General features: G+C 44.9%; 1 protein-coding gene across 4 annotated transcripts in view; it reads right to left on the bottom strand.

The window, feature by feature from the left end:
- The window catches only part of Daam1 (dishevelled associated activator of morphogenesis 1), a 158,230-nt gene that overhangs the window by 29,762 nt on the left and 104,237 nt on the right, over positions 1-24,231 (bottom strand). For 3 of the 4 annotated variants that reach the window (XM_029484529.1, XM_029484530.1, XM_029484531.1), the window contains exons 4-17: positions 23,345-23,416; positions 17,781-17,875; positions 15,692-16,025; positions 14,820-14,930; positions 14,609-14,712; positions 13,803-13,869; positions 13,464-13,581; positions 12,955-13,093; positions 12,639-12,697; positions 8,765-8,952; positions 8,008-8,307; positions 7,584-7,691; positions 1,399-1,425; positions 338-444 (exon numbers count right to left, since the gene is read on the bottom strand). In XM_029484529.1, the coding sequence (XP_029340389.1) occupies positions 338-444; positions 1,399-1,425; positions 7,584-7,691; positions 8,008-8,307; positions 8,765-8,952; positions 12,639-12,697; positions 12,955-13,093; positions 13,464-13,581; positions 13,803-13,869; positions 14,609-14,712; positions 14,820-14,930; positions 15,692-16,025; positions 17,781-17,875; positions 23,345-23,416 (1,829 nt within the window). The remainder of the gene's footprint in view (positions 1-337; positions 445-1,398; positions 1,426-7,583; positions 7,692-8,007; positions 8,308-8,764; positions 8,953-12,638; positions 12,698-12,954; positions 13,094-13,463; positions 13,582-13,802; positions 13,870-14,608; positions 14,713-14,819; positions 14,931-15,691; positions 16,026-17,780; positions 17,876-23,344; positions 23,417-24,231) is intronic. The other variant, XM_021179729.2, reaches the window with a different exon arrangement.

Here is a 24,231-nt window from a genome sequence, read left to right as displayed (position 1 = left end):
AAACCAAACCAAACCAAACCCAACCAAAAAGCAAACTAGAGAAGCACCAACACAGCTCCTGACTCTGTGACAGTGTGACTGAAGGATGAAACTATGAGATGTCAATGAAGTCAGTTCATTTCTTAGGCTTCTGGAAAGGAAAGACCAGGTCAGCATCCAGCCTGAGAGATCTCTCCAGGAAAAGAAACACCAGCAAGTGTCACTTCACCCTACAGAGAAGGGGCTTGGAAGACCTGCACTTCAGCAGAAAATAAGTAAAACTGAACAGCAGCCCTCTGGTTCTAAGCTAAGAGCAGAGCTGGTCCTCCCAGCCATGTTTATTCAGCACCAACAGTACCTCGACAGAAGGATGTTGCAATTCTGAGCTCTCCGACCATCAATCACTGATAGCTCTTTGACTTTAAGTTTGGAACTCAGTGTGTCATCAATGGCATCTGCTTCTTTCTGGAAAGAACACAAGAGACATCCATCAAAGTCAAATGTGGACAGTCAAGCTCCACACACACACACACATTTTTCTTCCACATTCTCTGTGCACATACCCATACCCTGGCCAAACTGAGATGATGAGGCAATGTTCAGAAGGTGGTGCAGTCAAAACAAAGGCTAAGACAAAGCTGACCACCCACATTTGAAAAAGCATTATTTAAAAGAACAAAGAGCCTCCAAGTTGAAGATGTTAAATGTGCATAAATTATTGGTGCTTGATGCTGTTCTTTTGTTCCTCGAATCTCAGTGAATAGCAGACAGAAGAACTGTCACTGTGAATCAAGCTCAGCAGAGCCCTGTCATTACCAGTCCAGTCACTTAAGGGGCCCACTCACCCGAGAACCATGTGCAATCCTTAGCAGTCAAGAAAGTTGAGAAATAACCCCCAAACATCTTCGTGTGTAACAGGAAGTCCCCCAAAGCCAAATGTACCTTTCATTTCCCAAGCCTGACAGGACAATGGAGAGGGGGGCAGTAGAAATCTGCTCAGTTACCTGAATTAACAATTGAACACTATTTGCTTATTTTATTCATTCATGATGGCCAGATATAACTAAGGTGAAACAGGCATAAAACAATTAGATGCAATACAACGTTCAAGGTGAGAAAATAGGCTAACTTGGTAAGTAGCCAACTTGATTTCATTAATAGTTAAGGACTATGCACTATGGAATTTTAAAAAATATAGAGAAACCAGAGAGCTTTGGGATTGTGTCACAGTTTAGGAAGCAGAGGCAGTATGAATGGATATCAGGCGTACTCTGGAGAGACAGTCCAGGAAGAGTTGAATCCCAGAGTGGAATCACCTAGTCTTTGAATTACATTATCTAACAAGATAACCAATGGATTTCAAGCTTACAGTGAGCCAAGGAGCTGTGTTAAGTAAGGGTTATATAGTAGCTTGCTTACCTGCTTGGAGTTGTTCACAAAGAACTCCTACAGCCATGGCAGAGGCATAGAGAAAGCAAATCAGATACATGCAATTCAGAAACCACAGCAGCAAACAGGGAAAGTCAAAGCAGTTAAGGACATTGGTGGTGCAGGGCAAGAGGGCAGGAGATGTTTCCTGCCCTTGAAGTCCTTAGCTTAAGTGGGCCAGTCTGGCTGAAGATACAGTGAAGATCACAGAGTAAGATACAGATGGCATTTGCTCCACATCATTTCGAGTGGGAGCAAATCACATTCAGGAAAGAAAAGGTTTAGAAGGAGAAGGAATATAATAATTCCTCTTTAAAACAACCACCAGGCTCCCATTTATTCAATGTGGTGCATGCATGAGTGAGTGTGTGACTGCGTGTGTGTACACATGTTCATGTGTGCAGGAGTGTGTGTGTGTGTGTGTGTCTGTATTTATACACACTATGCTCAAAACTAAGGCACATACACACATTGGGCAAATACTCCACCATTGAGCTATACTCCCCTCACTGAATGATCATATTGTTATAGAAAATGTGCTTCTCTTTGGTGGAAATACTTGTCTTCTTGTATCATAAAGAAGAGCTAAGAAAAGACAGTAGTGTGACCCACGTGAGCGATGCCAACTCTAGTACCCCTTCCCAGAGGGTGCCAACCATGGTAGCAGGTGCTGTGGGGAGGCGTGAGGAACAGCACAGAGCATGAAAACCAAAAAGCCACTGGTGCAGTTATTGGTGGCCATGTCCCAGGGGTCTCAAGCAGACAAGGTCAACAGCTTCTTGAAAGAACTTTTAGAGGAGTTTCGAGTAAAGATGGGAAAGAAGAGCTAATGGTATGCTATGAGAAAGTGGCAGCTCTTCCTACAGACTTTTGCAAGGTAGGATCGAGAGACGCTTTGGTGTGCGAAACACGTTGCAGCTTTCAGGCCAACAGTGTGTACAACTAGCATTTGCTCATCAGATTCCTTCAGGTCTCCCTGGCCTCGGCAGCACTGCCAAGGCCAATTTTATACAGATGAACTCTTTCGCATAATTCTTCTAGTGGGAAACAGAATGCGCCCCACCCCCAAACCCAGCCCTGGTCTGCCCATACAAGGAGGCCTGCTTCTCTGGAAAAGCATTTAAAAAGCATGCTGATAACCACAAGAAACTTTTCTTCTGCCTGATATCCCAGTTTTCTTTTGCCCCTGTTATGACTTAGATGTTCTACTCTCAAGCTCTTTAGGACTCTTCTAATAAAAGTAGTTTTAAAGGTAGAAGACTTTGGCAACTTAACCAAAGAGAAAGGTACTACTTTAAAAAGACCCTGCTCTCACTGCCTACTCTTCAAAACAGGAACTTATGAAGCTTTCTGGAAACTCATGTTATACCTTACATTCATTCACACTGTTGAGAAATGAAGACATCTGACCTCTTTATGAGCCAACGTTTAGAAGCAAACAAGACACAATTAGTTAAGCTTTTGAACTGACAAGTCACGTTGCCTACTCTTTGGCTGAGTCTGTAGAGCGGCTGGTCTGTCTGTAACCATGAGTGGCAATAAGCATGGCAGCTAGTTGCTAAGTTGTACAGCCTGCGTTTCCAGGGAGGGTGAAGAATGCCATATGAGGGTTTGGTAACTGTTAGCCTTAAGACAGTACTTCTTTGAAGGTCCCGTAATTAACATATTACAAATGAAATCACAAATGGGATGGTTTCATTAGACAGGGCACACTAGAAATGATGACGCTCTCAGGCTCACTTCAGGAATGCTAAGATTCTGTTTAAAGCCTATTCCCTTGGAGATTAAAGGGGAATAGATATGAGCTTGGAATAGAATTAGGAAGTTGGTATTTGAATTTTCAGGGATCAATGCCTGTAAACCACTATAAACTTTTCCACAATGAAATGATGGCTCAGCCTTGCATAGATAATGATAATCTTTACATGAATGAATTTTAATCCTTTCAAACTCAAACATATGCTAATATTTACATACAATCCTTACTTGATACTTCTTACCACAGACCTTCAAACTACTTAAAAATTTTGTTTATTTCTTATTTGTGTGTGTGTGTGTGTGTGTGTGTGTGCGTGTATGTACCCTATGCATGGAGTCAGAGGACAACTGTGGAAGTCTAGTCTCTCCTTCTACGATGTGGGTTTGAACCCAGGCCATTAGGCTTGGGGTTACTTTACCTACTGAACCATCTCCGCAGCCTTACACTTAAATAAGCAAACCCAACAACACTCTTCACAGATTTTCTGGTCTTTTGGTGCTAAGACTAAGAAGTATGCTGACTGAGAGCTGGAGATACAGTTCTGTGAAGGAGCACTTGCGTAGAATGTATGAAGCCCGAGACTTGATCTCTAGCACTGCAAAGCAAAGAGAGAACACGGACATCGCTGAAGAAGGGGGCGAAACTGTCTTATGAATTTTCAATGTGAAAACTAGATGCAAAAACTAACTTGACTATAAAAAAAAAAAAAAGAAAGAAAAATTCTTGGACTGTTCTTAAGGAAATTGTAGATCTGGCTGAATATTCCAAATGGGAAACTGAAGGACTTAAAACTTACCCTCTAGCACTGGAGTTGGGGAATGGAGCCTGGGCCAGTAGTTGTCTTTTGTTCCCTAAATCAAAGGATGATGGCTTTGAAATGTTACACTGTGTGGGGATCATAGGCTCCTAAAGGAAGAGCTGTCCTCAGGCAAAGGGCAAGGCAGAGAGAGACTCTGTGAGCTGCTAGTGTGAAGACGTCCTATAGGCAAATAGTCTCTTTAGCTCATCTTCCCTCTATCCATCTGTATAGATAGAAATGAACTGATAGCATGTCAGGATGAAACTTCCCATTACAGATTTGAGGGCTATTTAACTGTATCTTCATAAAACTATTACACAGCATCCGATGCGATGTATTAAAAACTAGTCTCTTGGGGCAGACCTGGAGATCATGTGTAATGGAGTTCCAATGAGGAAAAGGTCTTGAGATTTAAGGAATTGACTTTCAAATGAACTTTTGGAATGTGCCCAGGGGAATAGCTGCATTTCATGAGAGGCATAGGCTTACACAACTGGCTCTCTACACCTTTAATGCATGCACTTAAAAGAAAATCCCACTCCCCACAGTCTGGTGGTGGTAATGAATAAAGCCACAGACTGGAGAACAAAGAGAAAGCGAGATCTCTATGCAAGTCTGTCGTCCTGAGTGTGGCTGGCGCCTGTTGCGATACTGAGGACACACGAAGCCCTGTTTACAGTATCTGCAATATAAGAATATTACCTCCTTCCTAGAGTTGGGGTGAGAATTAAATAAGGAAACAAATACAGAAACTCCTTGAGCACTAAATTTTATGGTTGATGAGAATAAGAATTGTTTATATCACACCGAGTACCAGACACATAACCAATAGCAACCATTGTCTTGGTTCATATGACAGTTACTTATGGTTGTCTCATCTCTGCTTTATACTATAATTATATTGTGGGCTCATGTAAAGGTTGAACGAAGTTGAATCATCTGATCTTTTGACACAATTTTTATATAAGGGAGACAAACTAAATAACTGATTTGAATGACAGAATGGCATGTAAGCGTATAACTATAAGCAAATGTATATATTTATGGAGGTGTGTTTTTATATATATTCATGAATGCACACATTCCCAAAGTGTCACTCCTTATTTAAATTATGCTGAGTTATGTCAAAATCAGGCTCAGATGGTCCTATCAGATGCCTGTGGTATGATGTATGTGTGTTCCTCCGAATGCCTTAAAAATTCATCAACACAAACAAATGGCTCAAGTCCAGAGTTAGACAAGTTTCATATCTTTGGAGGCAGGAAAGAACTACCATGGAAAAAGATGGATTCTTGGTATTCATTTGGTACTAGAAATAAGAGCAGTTTAAATGTGGTGATATTTGCATATTGTGTTGCCATGTCTGGAATGAACACACACAGGTCTTTGATGCTGCAGTTCTGGGCTGAAAGAATAACCTCATTTACTCTGACCTACATATTCCAATTAAGATGCCTGTAGCCTTTCATTTTCTGACTCTCAACAATGTAAATGCAACAAAGTGGCTCAAGTTACCCTCATTTGGAAAATAAATTGATGGTTTATCTTCTATTTTTATACCAGCAGGGGAATATTTAACATACTCAAGAGGTGCGGGTGTGTTGAAATTTGTCTTCAGAAAGTACTGCTGGACATATGGTGATAGGCCATCCTCACCAGTCTACCCAGTCTCAAGAAGAACCGAGATGTTCTGGTCTAGCCTGTCCGGGATGAGTACTGATTACTTAAACAGTGCTGGTTGCTAGGAAACAGTTACTCAGTTGCAGAGCTTTCTGCAATTGTCTCTCCCAGAACTCTTGAAAACTGTCCACATATTTGTTCCAGAGCATTTTGGCAGCATCCTTCTGTGCTTTCTGCTGAAAGCCGGTTAATTATGAGGCTTGTAAACTTGGGCCTCTCAACCACCTGCCTTCATCGCAAATGCAACCCACATGCTCAGACTTGAATTGCACCATGTGGAACCCTTGCCGCTTCCCCTCCATTGAATATACTTTCCTACATTTCCAAACCTTCACCTCAGACAACCTGAAGTGCGAAAGGAATGGGACTTGTAGCCAGATCATAAGATTACTTGAATTACATGGAAACCTGCTAAAATGTTATGCCTGGACCCAGGGGCCTCCTTCCTAGGGCACCAGAGAGAGAAGGAGAACACAGCAGCCAATCAGAAATGAACTGGGCTGAGTAGCTGCAGGCCACGGGCTCTGAGCACACCTTTGTTTGTTCTTTGAGACATAAGGTGCACTGTTCTCTGAACAAGCCCTCATCTCCTTTTCTGTCACCTTCCCTAGCTTGGTGCACAACAGTGAGCGTGGCATCTTTGTACTTATGAAGGGGCTGGGTGAGGGCTGGTGAGGGTTAATGGCATCATGGCAGGCAATGGACTTTATTTTCCTAGTCTACTGAACCAGCACAAAAAGGCCCTGCACAGACACTCTCCCTCTCTCACAGTAAAATCCTCTGGTGAATAGCACCCTGTCTCCCACGCAAATTCATCAGAAACCATCTTGAAAAGAAATCCCCAGCTTCATTTTTTCTCTAGTCTCTGTCCATCCATCTCTTCCTTGGTGCCTAGCATTTCGTTTTGAGGCAGCCTTTCTGAGGAGCTAAGCCACGAAAACAGACAAGGAAGCCTGCTGCTTATTTAGGACACTCCACCCTGCTCATTCACATAGGAGCCAGGCTGCCAGGGAAGCTCTCAGAAACCCCTGTGCAGATGCCTGGCACTTGTTGGCCCATCTAAAGGCAGTGTGCTGGTTCACAGGTCCTCCCCTTTGGTCTGCCTTAAGAACCTTTCTCTCCACACTCCTGGACTCAATTTCCCCCTCTCCAGAGCTTTGACTGATCTTGCCTCTCTCCTTTTCTTTGTTCCTCTGAATTCTCTATACCTAGCTACTCTGCTGTAACCTTTTCTACCCAGACTTTAGACTTTTGGAGAAAGCCCTCTAGAGCAACAAGAGAGTCTTCACAGATGTGACCAGAGCGCATACAAGGAGGCTACCTACCAGGGCCCGTCCTTGTGTGCAGGCAATAGGTCCTGCACCATGTTCTGGCCACCGTTATGGAAGGAAAGTAGTAGCTTTTCTGGCTCTCCTGTTATCATTAACAGCTTCACTCTTGCTCAGCTCGCACAACTGTACTAGTGAGTCTATAATGTTCATGATGTCTGGGTAAGACTCCTCTGTAGATTCTACTTAGCTGCCAAATTATAGTTCTTACCAAACCCCAAACTTCTCAAGAGTCTGTCTAGTCCAAAAAGCGTTTTTCTTCTGAGCCTAACCATTGGATATTTCTAACTCCGACAGCCCAGCATGGTTTCAGAAACAAACACTGCAAGGGGATCCTAACTTGCCTACAGATTCATTTTGAGTAAGCACAGATAACATACAGTGCTGCCTATACATAAAGAAGATGTAGATCTACAACCATAGGAAGCTTCTCCTCAAAGAGTCCACATGCCCTCCAGTGGTTCACACACACTGTGGGCCATTGGACACGCACAGGGACAGGGAGCTGTGCTGCTTTATAGGAATGCCTTGGGGAGACCAAGCAGCATGGCCCAGGGGCCATGCACAAGGACACAGGACTTAGGGGCATCTGGAAGGCTCATGTTGTTACCTGCTGTCTTTGGTAGGCAGAGAACGTTCTTTCTAGGTCTTCAAGGTCTAGAATTTTGAAGACTTTGGTATCATCAATTTCTGTCCATACTGTTCCATCCAATTTGTTCTAGAAACAGCAAGTTAACAAGTTCCATGATTGATAGTCATACAGAAAAAAGAATAAGTATGGTGGGTTGTTGTTATTTTTTTTAAGTACCACTATCTCAAATGTATAATTCTGCAGGATGTTCCAGTAAGCTGGTTTGAAGCAATGTATAATTATTACAGAGACATTGTCAACTAACACAGGAGCTGGGGAGAACCCTGAGTCCACACTAGATGGTCAGGTTACCCAGCAGCAGGGACAGTTCCCCTCTGAGGACACAGAACTGCAGGTGCCACCCACTCATCCACTAATGGGAAAATGGGAACAAATGGCTTACCTCAGGCAACTTAGACCAGTTGAAGGATTTCAGGGCGTTGGTGGGCTGGGGAATATTCTTCTTCTTGAGTGTTAGACTCACTGGAGCACCAGGAGGTGGCAGGATTCCTCCTAAGGGAGGAGGCCCTGGAGGAGGAGGAGGACCCCCAGGAGGGAGGGGAGGTGGTGGAGGAGGAAGTGCTCCACCTGAAAGGAGTGGGGGTGGTGGGGGAGGGAGAAGAGACCCCAACCCAGAGGAAGGAAAGGGTCCTCCAGGGGCTCCGGGTGAGGGTCCTCCTGGGACTGACGCACAGACGGCCCTCTGGAAAGAGAAGACCAAGAAAGTCAATGGAAGAAAAGTCACTGAACGACTTTAAGATCTAATCTTGTCGAAGGAACGTGCAACAAAGCACCCACATTTTTGAGGACATGGTTTTCGAGGGTAGGTAGATCTTGACCCTCAGGTCTTTGGACACATTAGGGCCTGTCCCTGGAGTCTGTGTCTCTCTCATTTCTTGCACCATCCCACCGTTTGGCTTTATGACGTCCCTTTTCTAAGACGCTAACGTGATCTTTCTTTGTTCTTAGGACAAGATTGGTGGTAAAAACACAACTCCAAAGTACCTCTGCTGCCTAAGCCACAGGACGTTGGTGGTTCGAGTCCACACCACTGAGATCAACTGCGAGGCATTTCAGATCTCATCCCTACATCAGAGCTGTGTATTTCAGAGGGTCTCGTCCCCCTGGTAGACAGAGGCCGGGAGTCAGCCCTCGCTCACCCTGTTCAGCTCGTGAAGCTGCGCCGTCAGGTCTGCCACCTGCTGCTTAACTTGCTTGTGCTCAGTTGTCTCCTTTTCCAGCTTCTCTTTCATCTTGTTTAAGGTCTGCATCATTTCTTCCTTCTCTTGGGTCTTAGCATCACATTCCCTCTCTTTCTTCTCCAGCTTCTGTTGTAGCTCATTGTGCTCTGATGAGAGAACACCAGGACATGAAAATGAAGTTGTCAGAGAGAAGCATTTTCTTTGAAAACAACATCATCATCATCCTATGGGCTAAGGACGATGTAGAAGTTGTGGGTCAGTCTGACCCAGGTATCATTCTTCACTGAAGGGCAACTTAAGAGGTAACCAGTGCCTGTGCTGGGAAAAGGCCTCATACAACTACTCTAGTAACTGCATTCTGGGAAAGACCGAGGAAAAGACCTTAGAGCCAGGGTGCCAAAGATGAGAAGAAGAAAACACAAGTTTGAGCAACTTCTCATGGAAAACGTTGCCTTAATTCTGGATCCTGCCATACTGGTGGCTTCACAGCGACACTAGGGAAAATGACTATTGAGAAGCAAAGCCCTTCTCCCATATTAGAAATGGGTCAGGGAGAAGGCCAGCTTTGGTGGATGAGATGTGTCAGCTTGTCTCCCACCAGCCAGAGGAGGAGTCTGTGCGACAACAGAGAGCTGCTGGCAGGCCCAGTGTGTACTGTGAAGCTGAGCTATGTCCCCTGCCCTGGGTCGCAAGGCGACCTGAACTACTTTACGATTCTGGCAAGAGATCATTAAAAGTAGTAAAAGCAGACATTATTGTCTCCATATTCAGTATCTAAAGGGTAGCAGCACTGATTACCATGGGAACCAAGGACTGAGAGGGCAGACAGCAGCTCTCAGGTGTGGTTAGTGACTTCCTCAGGTGTGGAAGGCTCAGGGGTCAGAGGACGGAGGAGGGGGGACAGAAGGAGGCATCTAATTCAGTGTAATGACATTCATTTTGCCAAGGAATATAAAGCTGTAGGAGGGGTGTTGGGTTTCGGAAATGAGCAATAGTGAAGTTTAAGCTGCAGGTTTTTATTTCAAATAGTTCCCTCAAAGCCTCTTTTCATGTCAGCGAATGCATTAGTGACACCGCCTACTGGGACTGAGCAACACACAGCCGGTCTCTACTTCTGAACTTGATAACACATTTAAGCTCTTACTGTCTCTTTCTGAGGTTCCCTCCTCTATGGCTCTCCAAACTGGAATTTGCAGGAAGGTGTGAGCCATGAAAATCCTTGAGTTTTATCAGCTTTCAAATAAAAAAGAACCTCCCATCAGGTCTACCATTACACTGATGTATGACTCCAGTCCGCATCTAATCCCAGTTCCCTCTTCTATCTCCACTTCACTGATAATTAAGTGATTCGGGACGTTCCTTCCCCAGTTTCCTCGCTAGTCTTTTGACAAATCTGGCTATGCCTCAGATGCAGTGAGAGCTCCTAGCAATCCAAGGCCACTGGCCAAATCCTTCTTCGACCAATCTAGAAGGTAGGTGGGGGATGGGGTAGGGGGTAGGGCTTAGAGACTGGTTGGGTCAAGCTCCTTGATGATCCTGAGGTGATGGCAGGTTTGGCAAGTGCCAGCCTGGAAACTGTCTCCCAAACTGGCACCGTTTACTATCCATTCACGGAGGCTTTCTCGATCCCTTCTCAGCGGCCTGGGCTCCACAGCCTTCTCCTTCCAATAGGCTCCAACTTTAGTTCAAACAGCTTCCTGTCTCCTCCTCTGAATGCAATCTGACTTTGTCAGCTGAAGCTTCCATGAGACAAGAACTCATTTTATCGATAATCTCTCTTCTCTTCTGTTTGACCATAACCTTACAGACCACCTCATTCTTCCCACTGACCTTGGAGATTTTCTCCTGTGCCACCCTACCCCTGAACCCTGTAACGGTTGCTGTGTAGTTAGTATGTGCTACGCTAGGCTCATTTTCCATTTATTTTATTTTATTTTTCGCTCTCCGTGTTGTGAAAGAGGAGATCAAAGGAAGGAGGGTGGGGTTCAGATGCCCACTGAGAAGCTGGTACAATTCAAAGGACCAGAGACACTCAGGTGTCCCCTGAATGTACGGCTGGATGGCCCAAAATCTCCTGTCCCAAATGCTCTCAACTGTGAGCTCACACCCACACACGTTAGAGTGCATTCTTGAGCGTGCATTCACCGACTGCTCTCATTTGCTTTCCAGAGCTGTGGTAAACAGCATGGCCAAAAGCAACTAAAGCAAGAAGGGCACATTTTCTCTTATACTGCCAGGTCTCGATAGGTCATTGAGGGAAGACAAGACAGGAACTTGAGTAGGCCCTTGAAGCAAAAAATCACAAAATGCTGCTTGCTGGCTTGCTCTTAGGTTCACAGTCAGCTATCTTTCTCATACAGCTCAGGCCTACAGCCTAGGGATGGCACGGCCCAGAGTGGGCTGGGCCCTCCTACATCAATTTTCAACTAAGAAAATATTTCAAGGACATGCCCACAGGCCAGTCTGATCAAGGCAACCCTTAAATAGAGACTGCCACAGATGACTCTGGGCTGTGTCAGGTTGGCAGCTGAGACTGATAAGAAGGTGGACTGCGGCCAGGCGTGGTGGCGGTGCATGCCTTTAATCCCAGCACTTGGGAGGCAGAGGCAGGTGGATTTCTGAGTTCGAGGCCAGCCTGGTCTACAAAGTGAGTTACAGGACAGCCAGGGCTACACAGAGAAACCCTGTATTGGGAAAAAAAAAAAAAAAAAAAAAAGAAAGAAAGAAAGAAAAAGAAGGTGGACTGCATTCTCCTTCACCTAATCTCTCTTTTTGTCTTGGCCGTAGATAGTGTGCCTCTTCTTTCCATTCACAGTGGAGTCTGGGATGTACTGTAAAGATTACTTGAGAGCAATATGGGTAAAGAGCAGCCACAGGGAGCACAGCAGCCCCTGATGCCTCTGGCTGCGCTAAGGAAATGGAGTGTGAGAAAAAGGAGTGTTCAGGCCACCTCTTGGCCATGTGCTTCAGAACATCATATCCTGGGTGACTGTGGCTGTACGTCACCGGCGCTGACTGAATGACTTTGACAAGTGGAAGGAAGTCCACCATCCATGGTGAGGTGTGGGGGAGTGTGGCTGTTTTCCCAAAGGTGACTTTAATTTGCTAAGCTTCTGAAGGAAGGAGGCAAGCTGTACGCTTCTGTGAGTGACTGGCACCAGGAGGAATGTCTGTCCCATCAGAGGCTGGGAACATCAAAGGCATATTCCAGTACCTCTATAGGCCGGCCTGCTAACATTCATAACATATCTACAGCAGCCGTTCATTTTCTCCATGGTGTCTCTGCCCATGACTAGAGTCACATTACGGCCATGGAGAGAACAGAACTGCTAGTACCAAGGTGCCTAAGGTTTTGTCCTAAGACTGAAGAAACCTAAACCTTCTTGCTGTATTTATTCAAACCCAAAACACTTTAAAGTGAAGTGTGGCTGTGAGGTGGGGGCTTGTGTGCTCTATAGTTTTAAAGAAAAAGTCCTGGGGATCAAACTCAGGCTGTTAGGCTTGGCAGCAAGGACCTTTATTGCAGAGCCATTGTAGGGGCCCTTAAAATCAAAGCACCCACAACTTCAATCTTTGTTTTCAATGATAAATTCTACACAGCAAATGTTACAATCTTTTCTAAAATTATTTACAAAGTAATAAAGCAAAAGGATGAAACACCTCGGGAATAGCAAGAAAACGACGTGGTTTCATTTTTAAAAGTCAACGCAGAATGCCCTAAGGTGTGCAAAGTGAAAGGCTACTTGATGCACAGGAGTGAGCCTGGAGCCCGGATTCCAACTCCCCAGCAGCCAGGCCTCCCAGGCAGCTTCGCCCCGCCAGGGCCACTTACCTTTCCTCATCTTCTCTGCCTGTTCTTTCCATTGCTTAACTTCATTTTCATTAACCAACCTGTGGAACAGGTAAAGGAACACTTGTAACAGAAAACAAAACGTGTGCATTGCCAGATGTGGTCTCCCTGGGCACACAAACAGTGTGCTGCACAGAGTCCTCAGGGAAACGGGAAACCCAGATGTCACTTAGATGGAGCTGTGCTTATCTGCAGCTCATTGTGACCCCCTAGAACCATTCATCTGGCCCCGCTGTTATTTGAGGTAGGACAAACTGAGTATCTCATTATCTCGCAGGCGGCACGATGAGAGACTTACATTCTTACGACGTTCTTGATATTAAAGTTTTCCAGAGGTGTGGAGTCGGGGTCCTGCCCTTTGTCATTCTGGATAACTATCTGCTGTATGATTCTGTCTAACAGCAGCCAGTACTGAACTGTGTTACCACTCCTCTTGTCTAAAAAGTAAGAGAGGGAGAGAAAGCCATCTTCAGGCTGTGTGTAAGCTAGGATGCGTCGCTGTCAACAGCAGGCAGGCACCCCGTAGAGCCTCAGACCTGGTCAGGAGGCATTCATTCTCCATACCCCTTTCTACATGTGCTGTAAGGCATGCATTTATTTTGAAATCAAAGTAAATTATAGGTCATTTCGTTTTGAGGATTTCATAACTGCCCTTAATCTGTGAGGAAACAAACACTGGGGAGCCACAAAGCTGAGGCTTGGGGTTCCTGGTATGCCCCAGTCTAGTTAGTACTGCTGAGAATACAGAGTACACGCTTTGGACACTGTCCCAGGTCTCCATGGCACCCACACAGTCGGAGCACTCACAAGGCATCTGGAGGCAATGGTGCAGAATGGACATGAAGTGGGGGTAGGCTTCACTGTGGGTTAGCCTCCTCCTGGTCAGCTCAAACATCTGAGTGGCGCTTTTTGTGTCTATGTGAACCTAGTTTATAGGAAAAACAAAGCCGAATCAAACATCCAATGGCTTAATTCTCCAGATAAAGGAAGATGCAGATACAATCAAATCCTGCCGTCTAGGTAACGGAACAGGATGCTGACTTAGCTCATGGGTTGCACCGGCCCCCACCAACTCAGAACATGCATTTCCAGAGGCAAATCCTTTGACTTGACACGCCATACCAGAACAATTATGAGACTACATACCAGTTCAAATCTTTTGGCAAATTCTAGTTCATCTTCATTTCGGAGCATTTCAAAAAAGTCTAAATGCCTGAAAGGAAATTGAACAAAAATGACTAAAAGCGGGATGTCTCACAACACAAGCAGAGGGGGGCACAGGATTTTCAAGTGTAGCTCTAGGCACACTGAGGTGCTGTACGACGTAATCCCATCATCTCTAAGGAGGTAGCTACAGCAGCAGCCCAAGCACAAGCCCAGGCTAGGGGCATAGTGAGTGCCTGCCTCAAAAGCAAAGGCAGGGGGCGTGGTCAGTGGTGAGTAACCACCCTGACAGGTAAGGCCCCGAGGCTCACCCTCAGCCCCACAAGGAAAAATAAAAAAGAGCCTTCCTGATTTCTAGTGCCATCTCCTAAAGAAACGGGCAACAAAACTTGAATGCCTCTGCTTAACCAGGTTCTTTCTAATGAGTTAAATAAAATCATCAGAGGGAAAAGAGGATAACTACCCAGGAGGTAATTATCAAATGTAAAACATGTCCAGATTCCACTTGCTGACTGTTCATGGCAAAGAAGCCCATATACCTGCACTTGGCTTGCTGTCCTGCACTTGACCTGCTGTTGAGCTACAGATCAGAAAATTATTCATGTCATTTATTTATTTGTACACAGTTTTATTAACCTCTTACTCTGAGTTCTACATTCCAGATGACGCAGTCTACAGGGACAAACACATTATGTGATAGTCCGGAAGCAGCCCGTGGGCTGGCACTGTACCACGTGATGGGCACTGCACGGACCCTCTCAGGCTGTGGCAGTAGACACTGGACTTACCTGTCTAGTGTTGAATTTTCATGTTCCCTTAATTTATCTATAACAGGTTGAATTCCTAACATCAGAAATTCATAGCGAAGGTGGAGCCTGAAGTCCAAACTCTCCTAAAAATTAAGACACATATTTAGGTTTTCCAACTGTGCAGTCACCGTGTCGGGAAAAAAAGCATTCTTTAATGCATCTGTGCAAGGCTGCAGTGCAAGCATCTTACCACTCCGGCTCCCTGGCTCAGCACTGCATTGATGAAGGACATGATGGCCGTCTTGAGACTTACTTCATCCCGATAACGCCCAGTGCTTTTATCCAAGTCATTGATTAACGTCTGTCAGTGATACAAATAGAAAAATACGGGTCTAAAACATTGCCAACCCGACCTGTGCTCATTTTAAGAGATTTTATTTTTTAATTTTAAATCTGAGTCAGAATTATACTGATTCCCAGAAGTCAGGTGTGTTCGCAAGTACAGGAAACGTTGCTTCCTTGTCTCTATCTGCTTGCTGTTTTTGAGTACAAATACGAGGACACAATCTCACTGTTAATTTTGATCCTAAAGAGCAGTACTCTGTAAATTTTTCAGGTGCGACACTGCGTTCAGTGGATACAGAAGATGGGAGCTATGTTAACATACAGGATGCTGTTACGATGTTTTATTTTATTAAATTTATTCATTTTTATTTTCTGTGTGAGGGTTTTGCCTGCATGTAAGTCTGTGCACCACGTGTGCACTTGGTGCCCGCAGAGGTCAGGAGAAGCCCTCAGATCTCCTGGAACTGGAATTATGGAGGGTTGCAAATCACCACGTGGGTGCTGAACTACTGCACCTGGGCCCTCTGTAAAAGCAGCACGTACTCCAGGCCCAGGGCTCACGGATTTGAGTTCAGTAGATCTCAGACCCCAGACTGACTGACTGCAGAGAGTTTATTCTAGTTTCTGGTTCTTGAACCTAAGAGGAAGGGAACGTTTGAAGACAAAGTGTGAGCCCTCACTACTGGGGGAACTATCAGGTAATCCCCTCCCACCCCCAGGGCCAGCAAAAGCGCTTGTTTACATAAAGACAAGAGTTGGGAGGGCGTGGGCACCAACCTGGAAGCGGGTTCTCTCGCTGGCATACTTCTGGTAGTGCAGCATAGCTTGCAGAACTTTCTTGTGGCCCCCAGGAACCAGGCACACAGCGCCCAGGATTTCCAGCACGGCCACCTTTGTTTTAATGTTCTCTGTGCTCAGACTCTGAGCAATTACATTGATACTCTCAGAATGAGCCAGGACATGGGCCCGGCCTTGAGAGTTGTTCATTAGTGCCTTTATACAGCCAATGAGGGAGGTATGTATCCGAGACTCAGAGGTCTCATAGTCCATGGTCTTCAGAAAGTTGAGAATACATGACAGGCCATCCAAGTCGATGAATCTGGTTACAAACCTGTCAGGAAGAGAGGTGATTAGATTTGTCCCTTTGTGCTTTTGTAACCATCCTTGATAGAAAAGCCCAGGGGAAAGGAAGTCGACTCACTTCCTGAAGAACCCAGAGGCTTACATTAATGAGGCCTTTGTAACTCTTTAGCTCTTCCATGGCACAGACCCAGTGGTCTGTTTAACTAGACTGTGAAAAGGAAAATCTCCATTGCAGGCAAGGTACGCACCTCAGCTGGTACAACGAACCAACCAACAGATTGTATCTTCACACAAAGCCAGGAAAGTAGCAGTTGCTCAGCAGATATCTATTTTCCTCCCCTCCATTGCACTGGGTATTGAACTCATGGCCTTACACTTGCCAAGTAAACACTCTGCCATTGAGCTCCTGCCCCATCCCTGGACTACCTTTCCTGTGCGCGGCTAAAAGTCATCTGCTGATCTGAGTCACCGCAGCACATATTGGTGCATTGGCCCTAACCATGGCCCCTACTGGTCAAAGAGCAGCATCTTTCAATTCTACTGCTCATCAGACAAATGACTGCTTTTATTCCTAGGGTGTTTTATAGCAAATGCCTTCTTTTATATGACCTGCTACATGGAATCCTAATATATAAAACTGGTTAAGAGCCCAGGCTTTTCACTGTGAATTACTTTTATCACTATTTAGAACCCTTACTGTTAAGTAGACGAGGATTCACAGTGCGTGCATGTGTGCGTGTGTAAGCCCCGGGCCAGTGCAGAAATAACACACCCTGTTATCTGACTACCCAAGGAGCTTCTGCACTCCTTCACCTCCCGGTACTCCTCAGCTTCTGAGAGTTTACAACAGGCTGAGAAGTGGGGAGTTCGTCCTCATGCCCGGATAACCCCCATCAAATGGTTGTGCAGTGCTCAGGACATCTTTTAAGTTTGCATTTTATTACTAAAGACAGAATATATCATTCGACCCAACCTCATGACCCTTCACTCCTGACACTAGGTGAAACACACCTGTAAAACCCTCAGAACCTCACTGAGTCCTGGAGACCTTAGTGGGCAGTGATGGTGTAGGAGAGACGGAGTGGAAATGGTTATCAGAGAGAATTCACTCCTTGCCAGAATGTCAACCCATTTTTATTTTTAATAATAGTTTTGTTGACATGCACTTCACATGCCATGAAATTCATTGATTTAAAGAGCACAATTCAGTGGTCAAAAAATATCCCATGGTCTATGGTATCTGTCAGCTGAGGGTGCTATGGGCTGCTTCTACTTAAAAAAAAAAAAAAAGCTACTTTGAATAAGGCTGACAATGACCATGTATATACAGATGTTTGGGGCCAACCTCCATTTCCCTTGTCTACACACCTAGGAGGACAGCTGTTGGGTCATGTGACAACACTATGCTTAACGCTGAGGGACTAGCTGCCCTACTACATTCCCAAATGGCTGACTGACATTCCCAAGAGCAATGACTGATGGCCGTGACATCCCTGTGCTCTAGCCTTCTCTCTCCTCCTTTCCTCTCTGTTAGAAAGGCTGCCCATCCTAGGCACTGTCTGCATCTCTTTTAAAAGGAAAGCATTTATCAAACGTTCAGTGATCAAAGAGCTACCTATGGTTCAGTTATGTGCTTTTAAATTTAAGAGTCCCAGCAAGGTTTGACCATTGCAGCAAATAGGAGAGAGAGGGAAGGAGAAAGGAGAGGGAGGGAGAGAGAGATAGGGCAGGCAAAGGGACAGGGAAGGAGTGGGTGCTGTGCTACCCAAGGGAGGCACCTCACCTCATGGGCTTGGTTCTCAGTGCTGTCTTCAGACTCTCGATGGTTTTACTCCTCTCCTCCTCTTCTTCCTTCTCTAAAGCCAGCAGAGATTTCCTCTATAAAAGAAAACAGACGGTACTTCTTCATTACTATGTTGTAATTATTGGAAATAATTTGTACAAAGAAAATCAACCAGTAAGAACATAAAACAACACAGAACAACATAGAGCAACATCAAGAACAATGCAAAGTTAGATTTTAAAACTGCAAATGGCATTTTAATAAACTGTTTAAACATTTTAAAGGAGGTTAAGTTATTCAAATGTTTGTATAATTATTTCATCACAATGCCCCAATGCAGATATCGCCATTTGTATTTGGCACAGAGGAAGCTGGGCCTGTAGCTGGGTGCAACGTTCTGGAAAATAAGGGTCAGCAGGCAACACACACACAGGCATTTTCCCACAGGACCACTAGATTTAGTCAAAATCAGAATCAAGATGAAAGAGATTTCTTTGCTTCAAAAAATTTTTAAAGTAATAAATTGAATCTGATACTAAGATAGACTCTACTCTCCGAGTAAATACAAATTCTTAATGAGACCCAACATCATTGAGAAATCAAGGCATGGAAGCAGGGAGACAGGGAGGGAAGAGAAGGAGGGAGGGACGAGGAGAGAGGGAGAGACACAAAGACATAGGTGGCATAAACACACACACACATTATGCCAAGAGCTCCTAAGGCAGTGCCTCACTCCTGGCTGACTTGGCAACTCTGAGAAAGCCTGAGTTGCCTAAACTGTCCAGGCAATGTTGATGCTGCAGGAGCGAGACTCTAGATAAGCAGACTTGAGTGACATTATTTATTTATTTACTTACTGCGTATGTGTGTGCGTTTGTGTGTGTGTGGTTCTACACGTATGTATCTATGGTTCAGGTGCCACAAAACCAGAAGAGAATATCTATCGATCTCGTTCCCTGCTCTATTTTAAAAGTATTTCTTTTTATTTTATGTGCATGGCTGCTTTACTTGTATATGTGGATGTCATGTGCATACAATCCCTGAGGGAGTCAGGAGAGAGCACCAGATCCCTTGATGGCTTAAACTGCTGTTACCAATGGTTGTGAACCACCATGTGGGTGCTAGGAATAGAACCTGGGCCCTATGGAAGGAAGAGTGGCCAGTTCTCTTAACCTCTGAGCCATCTCTCCAACCCGAGCGGCCATATTCTTGAGAGGGTCTCTCACTGTATCTGGATGCTGTACGTTACATGTTATACATCTATGACTGCTAGTATTAAATGTCAGCTCAACAGAACCTATAATCGCCCGGGCAACAGGCCTCCAGGCATGCCTATGGAGATTATCTTGAGTATATTAGTTTATGTTGGAGGACTCTGGGCAGGATATACTGGACTGTAAGTGGAAAAAGGAAGCTGAGGACTGCCACTCGCTATTCCGTTCCTGGTTGTGACTGTGGGAAGACTACCTCCTTCAAATTCCTGCTGCCTTGAGTTGGGAGTTACAATAAATACGTCCTTCCTTAAGTTGCTTTCCTCAGAGTATTTTATCAAAGCAATGGGGAAAGAAGCTAACGTCCCATCTCCTGAGTCCTCAGGTGACACAAAATCACAAAACCCACAAGGTTTACCATCTCTCTTTTCTTTTCATCCATGACGGCCAAGCTGTGCTAGAACAGCCCCCCTGCCCCATGTCTAGCCCAGAAGCCTTTACCACAGGGTCACTGGCCCTTACGTGCTCTGAGCGCTGGCATGCTCCTGTCGCCTTGGCCTTATCTGCTATCAACTCTGGTGACCACACAGAGAGGAAAGCCTGGCGGTTCTCTGGGGACCTGATGATCCAGGTTCACAAATCATCTTGAGAGACATTATTATTACTACTTTTCAATCAATAGCACCAACGTAAAGTATATGTTAATTAAAACCTAATTTGACTTTTTGATGGGAAGAAAAGTGTCAGGCCTAAAGCAAATGAATAACCAGTGTCATTTATGGCAGCTGGGAGAGGGGAGGGTCTTTTTTTCTAAGTTGTTACTGTTCTGCTAAAGCTGTCCTTTTGCTGCTGATGTGTCTTGGCAGCTGTCACTGGGGGACAGTAGATGAAGAAGCTATGTTCAGAACCAGGCAATGCATTTCTTCAAATTGCCGTGAGAGCTATCCTGTAGCTCAGGGTGAATTTGTGAAGGGCATCAGTCTCTAGTGGCAGTCGGGCTTCTCTAGAGTCTCAGCAATTGCTGGTGAATCTGCAGTTTAGAATCAGGCCTTTATAATAGGTATAGCTCCTTCTTTTGGAGATTAACTTTGTTAAGACCACGCTGAACTCAAGGCGGTGTCTTAGAGTAGAGAGATTTATGAAGTGCCTCAGAAAACTACATTGGAACTCCCTTCCCTAACGCAGAGAAGATTTTTATCTCAGGTTCACAAATCATCAAGAGACTTTATATTATTATTATTTTCCATCAATAGCACCAACTTGAAATAACTGTATGTTAATTAAAGCAGAAGGACCACGATCATTCCTTAACGTGAAACCATTAGCTTTGGATCCGAGATCACATCTGTGTAACAGAAATAGATGACCCTGCCATACCAATGCTGCTTTCATAGAAAGCCTCAAGTGTTCAAACTTTAGAAGGTTCCTTGCAGCTTAACAGCTGATAATGGCGATAAGCCTAAACTTCTAGAGTCAGTCTCCAAGTCACACAAGTAGTATACACTGCTACACATAACAGGGCAGGTATTATGATGGTCCAAGTGTCTGCTCACACATGGCGTCAGCAAAAAACAAAGTACACACTGGCAAGGGCCTTCCAGGGAAAGCTGCTGAGATGTACACTGAGACTCAGTATACAGATGTGGCACAGTGTGGATCAGAACCACTCTAGTCTGAAATACTTCCTTGATGTGAACTGGGCAAGGCAAACGTTGTGTCACATCTTCCCCCTAAGCTCCAGTCCTAAAGCCTGTTGGGCCATTCTCCTCTATCATACATTCTTTGACTTTTTAAAAGCTGACAGGTAACTCAGGGGTCCTTTAAAGAGCAAAGCGTTCCTGTTATGAGGCCTGTGTAATGTAACTTGACTTGTTCCACAAAAGGCGGGTTTCACAGCAAGTGTGGCTGTTCTCAGCCTGAACCATGTTTATCAGGCTCTAGAGGCATTAAAGAAAGCAGATGCCTTTCCTTCTCCAGCACAGTCAGACCACGTACCTCACAGATGTCAAAACCAAGAATGAGACACTAATTGTGAGGTTATCTTTGAGTTCAGAGAGAAGGCTTAAATCCCTAATTAGGTGACCACTTCTTAATATGATGACCTTGGGCAAGGTGGCTTGCCTCTAGACTCAGACTCTATGAATAGCATGGCAGTACTGCCTGTCACATGAGGCGGTTCAATAGTAGCTGCCACTGATGCTGCGGTTGACAGACGATGACAATGTGGACAAATGCCTCTTCATCAGTTCCCCAGACACAGCCAGAGATCTGCTCCCGGGACAGTGAAGGATCTGGAGGAACTGCGTACCATCGCTGTCCCCAGGGACAATGTCTCAGGGTTTTGCTGTGTGCTGTGGGGAAGTCTCTAGGACAGATGGCAGCCAGAACTACGCAAGGACTACAGGAACCAAGGACTAGTGACAACCAGGATGATGAGAGGAGGAGGACTCAGTAGGGTCTCTGCTGTTACTGCTGCTCTGCTGTTGCTTCTTTAAGCACGCCTGAGTTCTGGCTAACTGATGGTCAGCCAATGCTCTGTATCTCTGACCCTAGAAAGATACTGCCTCAGGCCTAATGGACGAAGCATTTCAAAGCTGTGCCAGGTGTCTGACATGTAAAGGATGGCAAAGTCTCACAATCTAACAGCCTTGTGATGTCCTAGGGAAGACTTTAGATTAGGAACCAAACCAAGTATATAGTCCACTCAAGAATGCTGCAAAATAGCTGTTCAGGGGGGAGGAGGAAGTGAGGAGTTTGAAGAAGGGCTGCATACAGGCATATCAAAGATCCTGAAACTCAAGGAGAAGCCTACCCTTGACACAACTTCTCATATCCAAGGAAAGGAAAATCCACACTACTTAGTACTTCTCCATTCAGGGCAGAGAATCCATTAACCTAGCACTTCTCTTGTTACCCATCAAACAATGCCAACTTAATTATACCCAGGGACAATTGGCCTGACAGTTCCTTTTTCCTCCTAGTCAGGAACAAGAACTCATAAACAACCTCTACCTGTAAGAAATGGTGAATGGCTCCAAATTACTATTACTTGGGTGGACGCACAGAGAAGTCCCTGCAGTCTTCAGAACCCTCCCATTCTGTTAGCTCATCCACAGTCACCAGTGTCCCCATTTTCTCATCGCTGGAGAAGCAGTGTATGGAATGGAGTTTGGTGGATGTGGGATATGGATCCTCTCTCCTCTCCTCTCTCCCTCCCCCTCCCTCTCTCCTCTCCTGTATTTTAGACTATAAACCCTCAAGGCAAACACTTCTGTGGCTTCTTCTATAATTTGTGCAGTCCTGGCCACACCTACCAGGCTGTTTATTACTCAAGGTACAGTAGCAGAATAAGAAAGAGACAGGAAAGAGGAGGAAGAAACTGAAAGTCAAGGCCCTGCAGAACTTAAATAAGAGCAGGAAATTCATGGATCCCGGTTGGTTTTTACCTTTTGCAGTGGGAGTAGCAATAAAACCTAGATCACATTAAAGGTCTTGGAGTAGTAAGACAGCTCTCCATGAGGACCTGGGTAGAAGCAGGAGAGAGTAGAGCACTCGGGAGAGTAGAGCCTTCTATTTGATATTATCAACTTAAAGTTGGATACAACCCATTCTGAAAATCACGAGAATGCCATGAGAGGCAAAGACTTCGACCTTCAGTTTTCATCAATGGCAACAGGATTTAAGCTACTAAGGCTCAAAGGCTGGTGACTTATTTTCTGTTGTGAATTTTAGCTATGACTAACAGATGATGTTCAAGCTGCCTGGAGTGCTAACATCTCCGAGGCCAGAACTCAGATACTGAGAACGCAGTTTAACTGCTAGCTATAGATCACAGCTTTCCCTAGAGCATTCTGATTATTACAGCATTTTATCAAGTCACGTTATGATTCTGTATATGAACCTCTCGGCCACCCATGAGATCAGGAAACCAGGAAGGAGCTAAGTTCCCAGAGAGAGGGAGATGGGTATGAACATGATGAAGGGACAGTTAGGTCATAGAACTGTTAGACAAGCCTACAGTCCACAGGAGTGTTGTTGCAACACTCCCAATAATTAGTCACAGCAACAGCAAGTTCAAGTTGAATGCAAGCCATGTTTCAAATGGCATTTCCTCTTATAACATTAAGATCAATCATATGTTAGTGTGTGTAGATTCTATTTAAAACACACTAGAAAAGTTACTTCACTAGGCAACCTTTCCGCCCCTCGTCCCCAACACCTCAAACACTGAGTGTCTGGAATGGAATTTGGAAAGGTAACAGCATTCAGAAGGGCTTACTCAATCAAGCTGGTTGTGCAACTGTGTACTCTGCACCCTATTTTAGGCTGTCATAGAATGTAAGTAATACTTACAGCAGCCATGGAATTGAGCTGATCAATGTAGAACTCGGGCCAACTGGTTGCTCCCTTGTTTTCTTCTTGGTCCTACAAAAATGAAAAGAAATAAAGTAAGGAAAAGTGACAAGGTAACACATTACCAGAGGCCCACATGGAGCAGCTGAGAGCTGATGTCCTGTGCATCACGATGGTGGCCTGCAAAGCCACGAGAATACAGGAGACACTTATTGTTTTATAGTATCGGGTCATCTACTTAAAGGGTACATGGGAATTGAATTCACGCCAGGGAGTAACATTTTCTTTTTTTAGTGACATAATGGTACCGAGAAGGATATTCTAGGTCCCATGTCACACTGAGGACTACATGGGGATGTCAAAGCTGTATGAAATTCAAGAGTGAAGGAGACCTGTCTTGACAGTGACCAGAGACATGGCCGGTTGGTGACTAGATTGTTTCTATCAGTTATTTAGATTTCAGCAGACATTAAACATTGTGAAGTAGGATTTCATTTGATATGGCTGAAAGGGGCTACTGACACCGGTGGAGGTAACAAGAGAACACATGTTAGTCCCAGGCACAGGTCTTCTGCTGAGCCAGCTCAGGAGCTTTGTTAGAAAATAGAGTGTGCCAGGCAGTGGTGGCGCGCGCCTTTAATCGCAGTACTTCGGAGGCAGAGGCAGGTGGATTTCTGAGTTCGAGGCCAGTCTGGTCTACAGAGCGAGTTCCAGGACAGCCAGCACTACACAGAGAAACCCTGTCTTAAAAAACAAACCAAAAAAAAAAAAAAAGAAAGAAAGAAAAGAAAAAAAGAAAGAAAGGAAAGGAAAGGAAAGGAAAGGAAAGGAAAGGAAAGGAAAGGAAAGAAAAGAAAAGAAAAGAAAAGAAAAGAAAAGAAAAGAAA

Source organism: Mus caroli, chromosome 12 (assembly GCF_900094665.2).
Source record: "Mus caroli chromosome 12, CAROLI_EIJ_v1.1, whole genome shotgun sequence".
Lineage (NCBI taxonomy): Eukaryota > Metazoa > Chordata > Mammalia > Rodentia > Muridae > Mus > Mus caroli.
The sequence above is the reverse complement of the archived record's forward strand: the minus strand, read 5'-3'. Positions and strand labels throughout refer to the sequence as shown.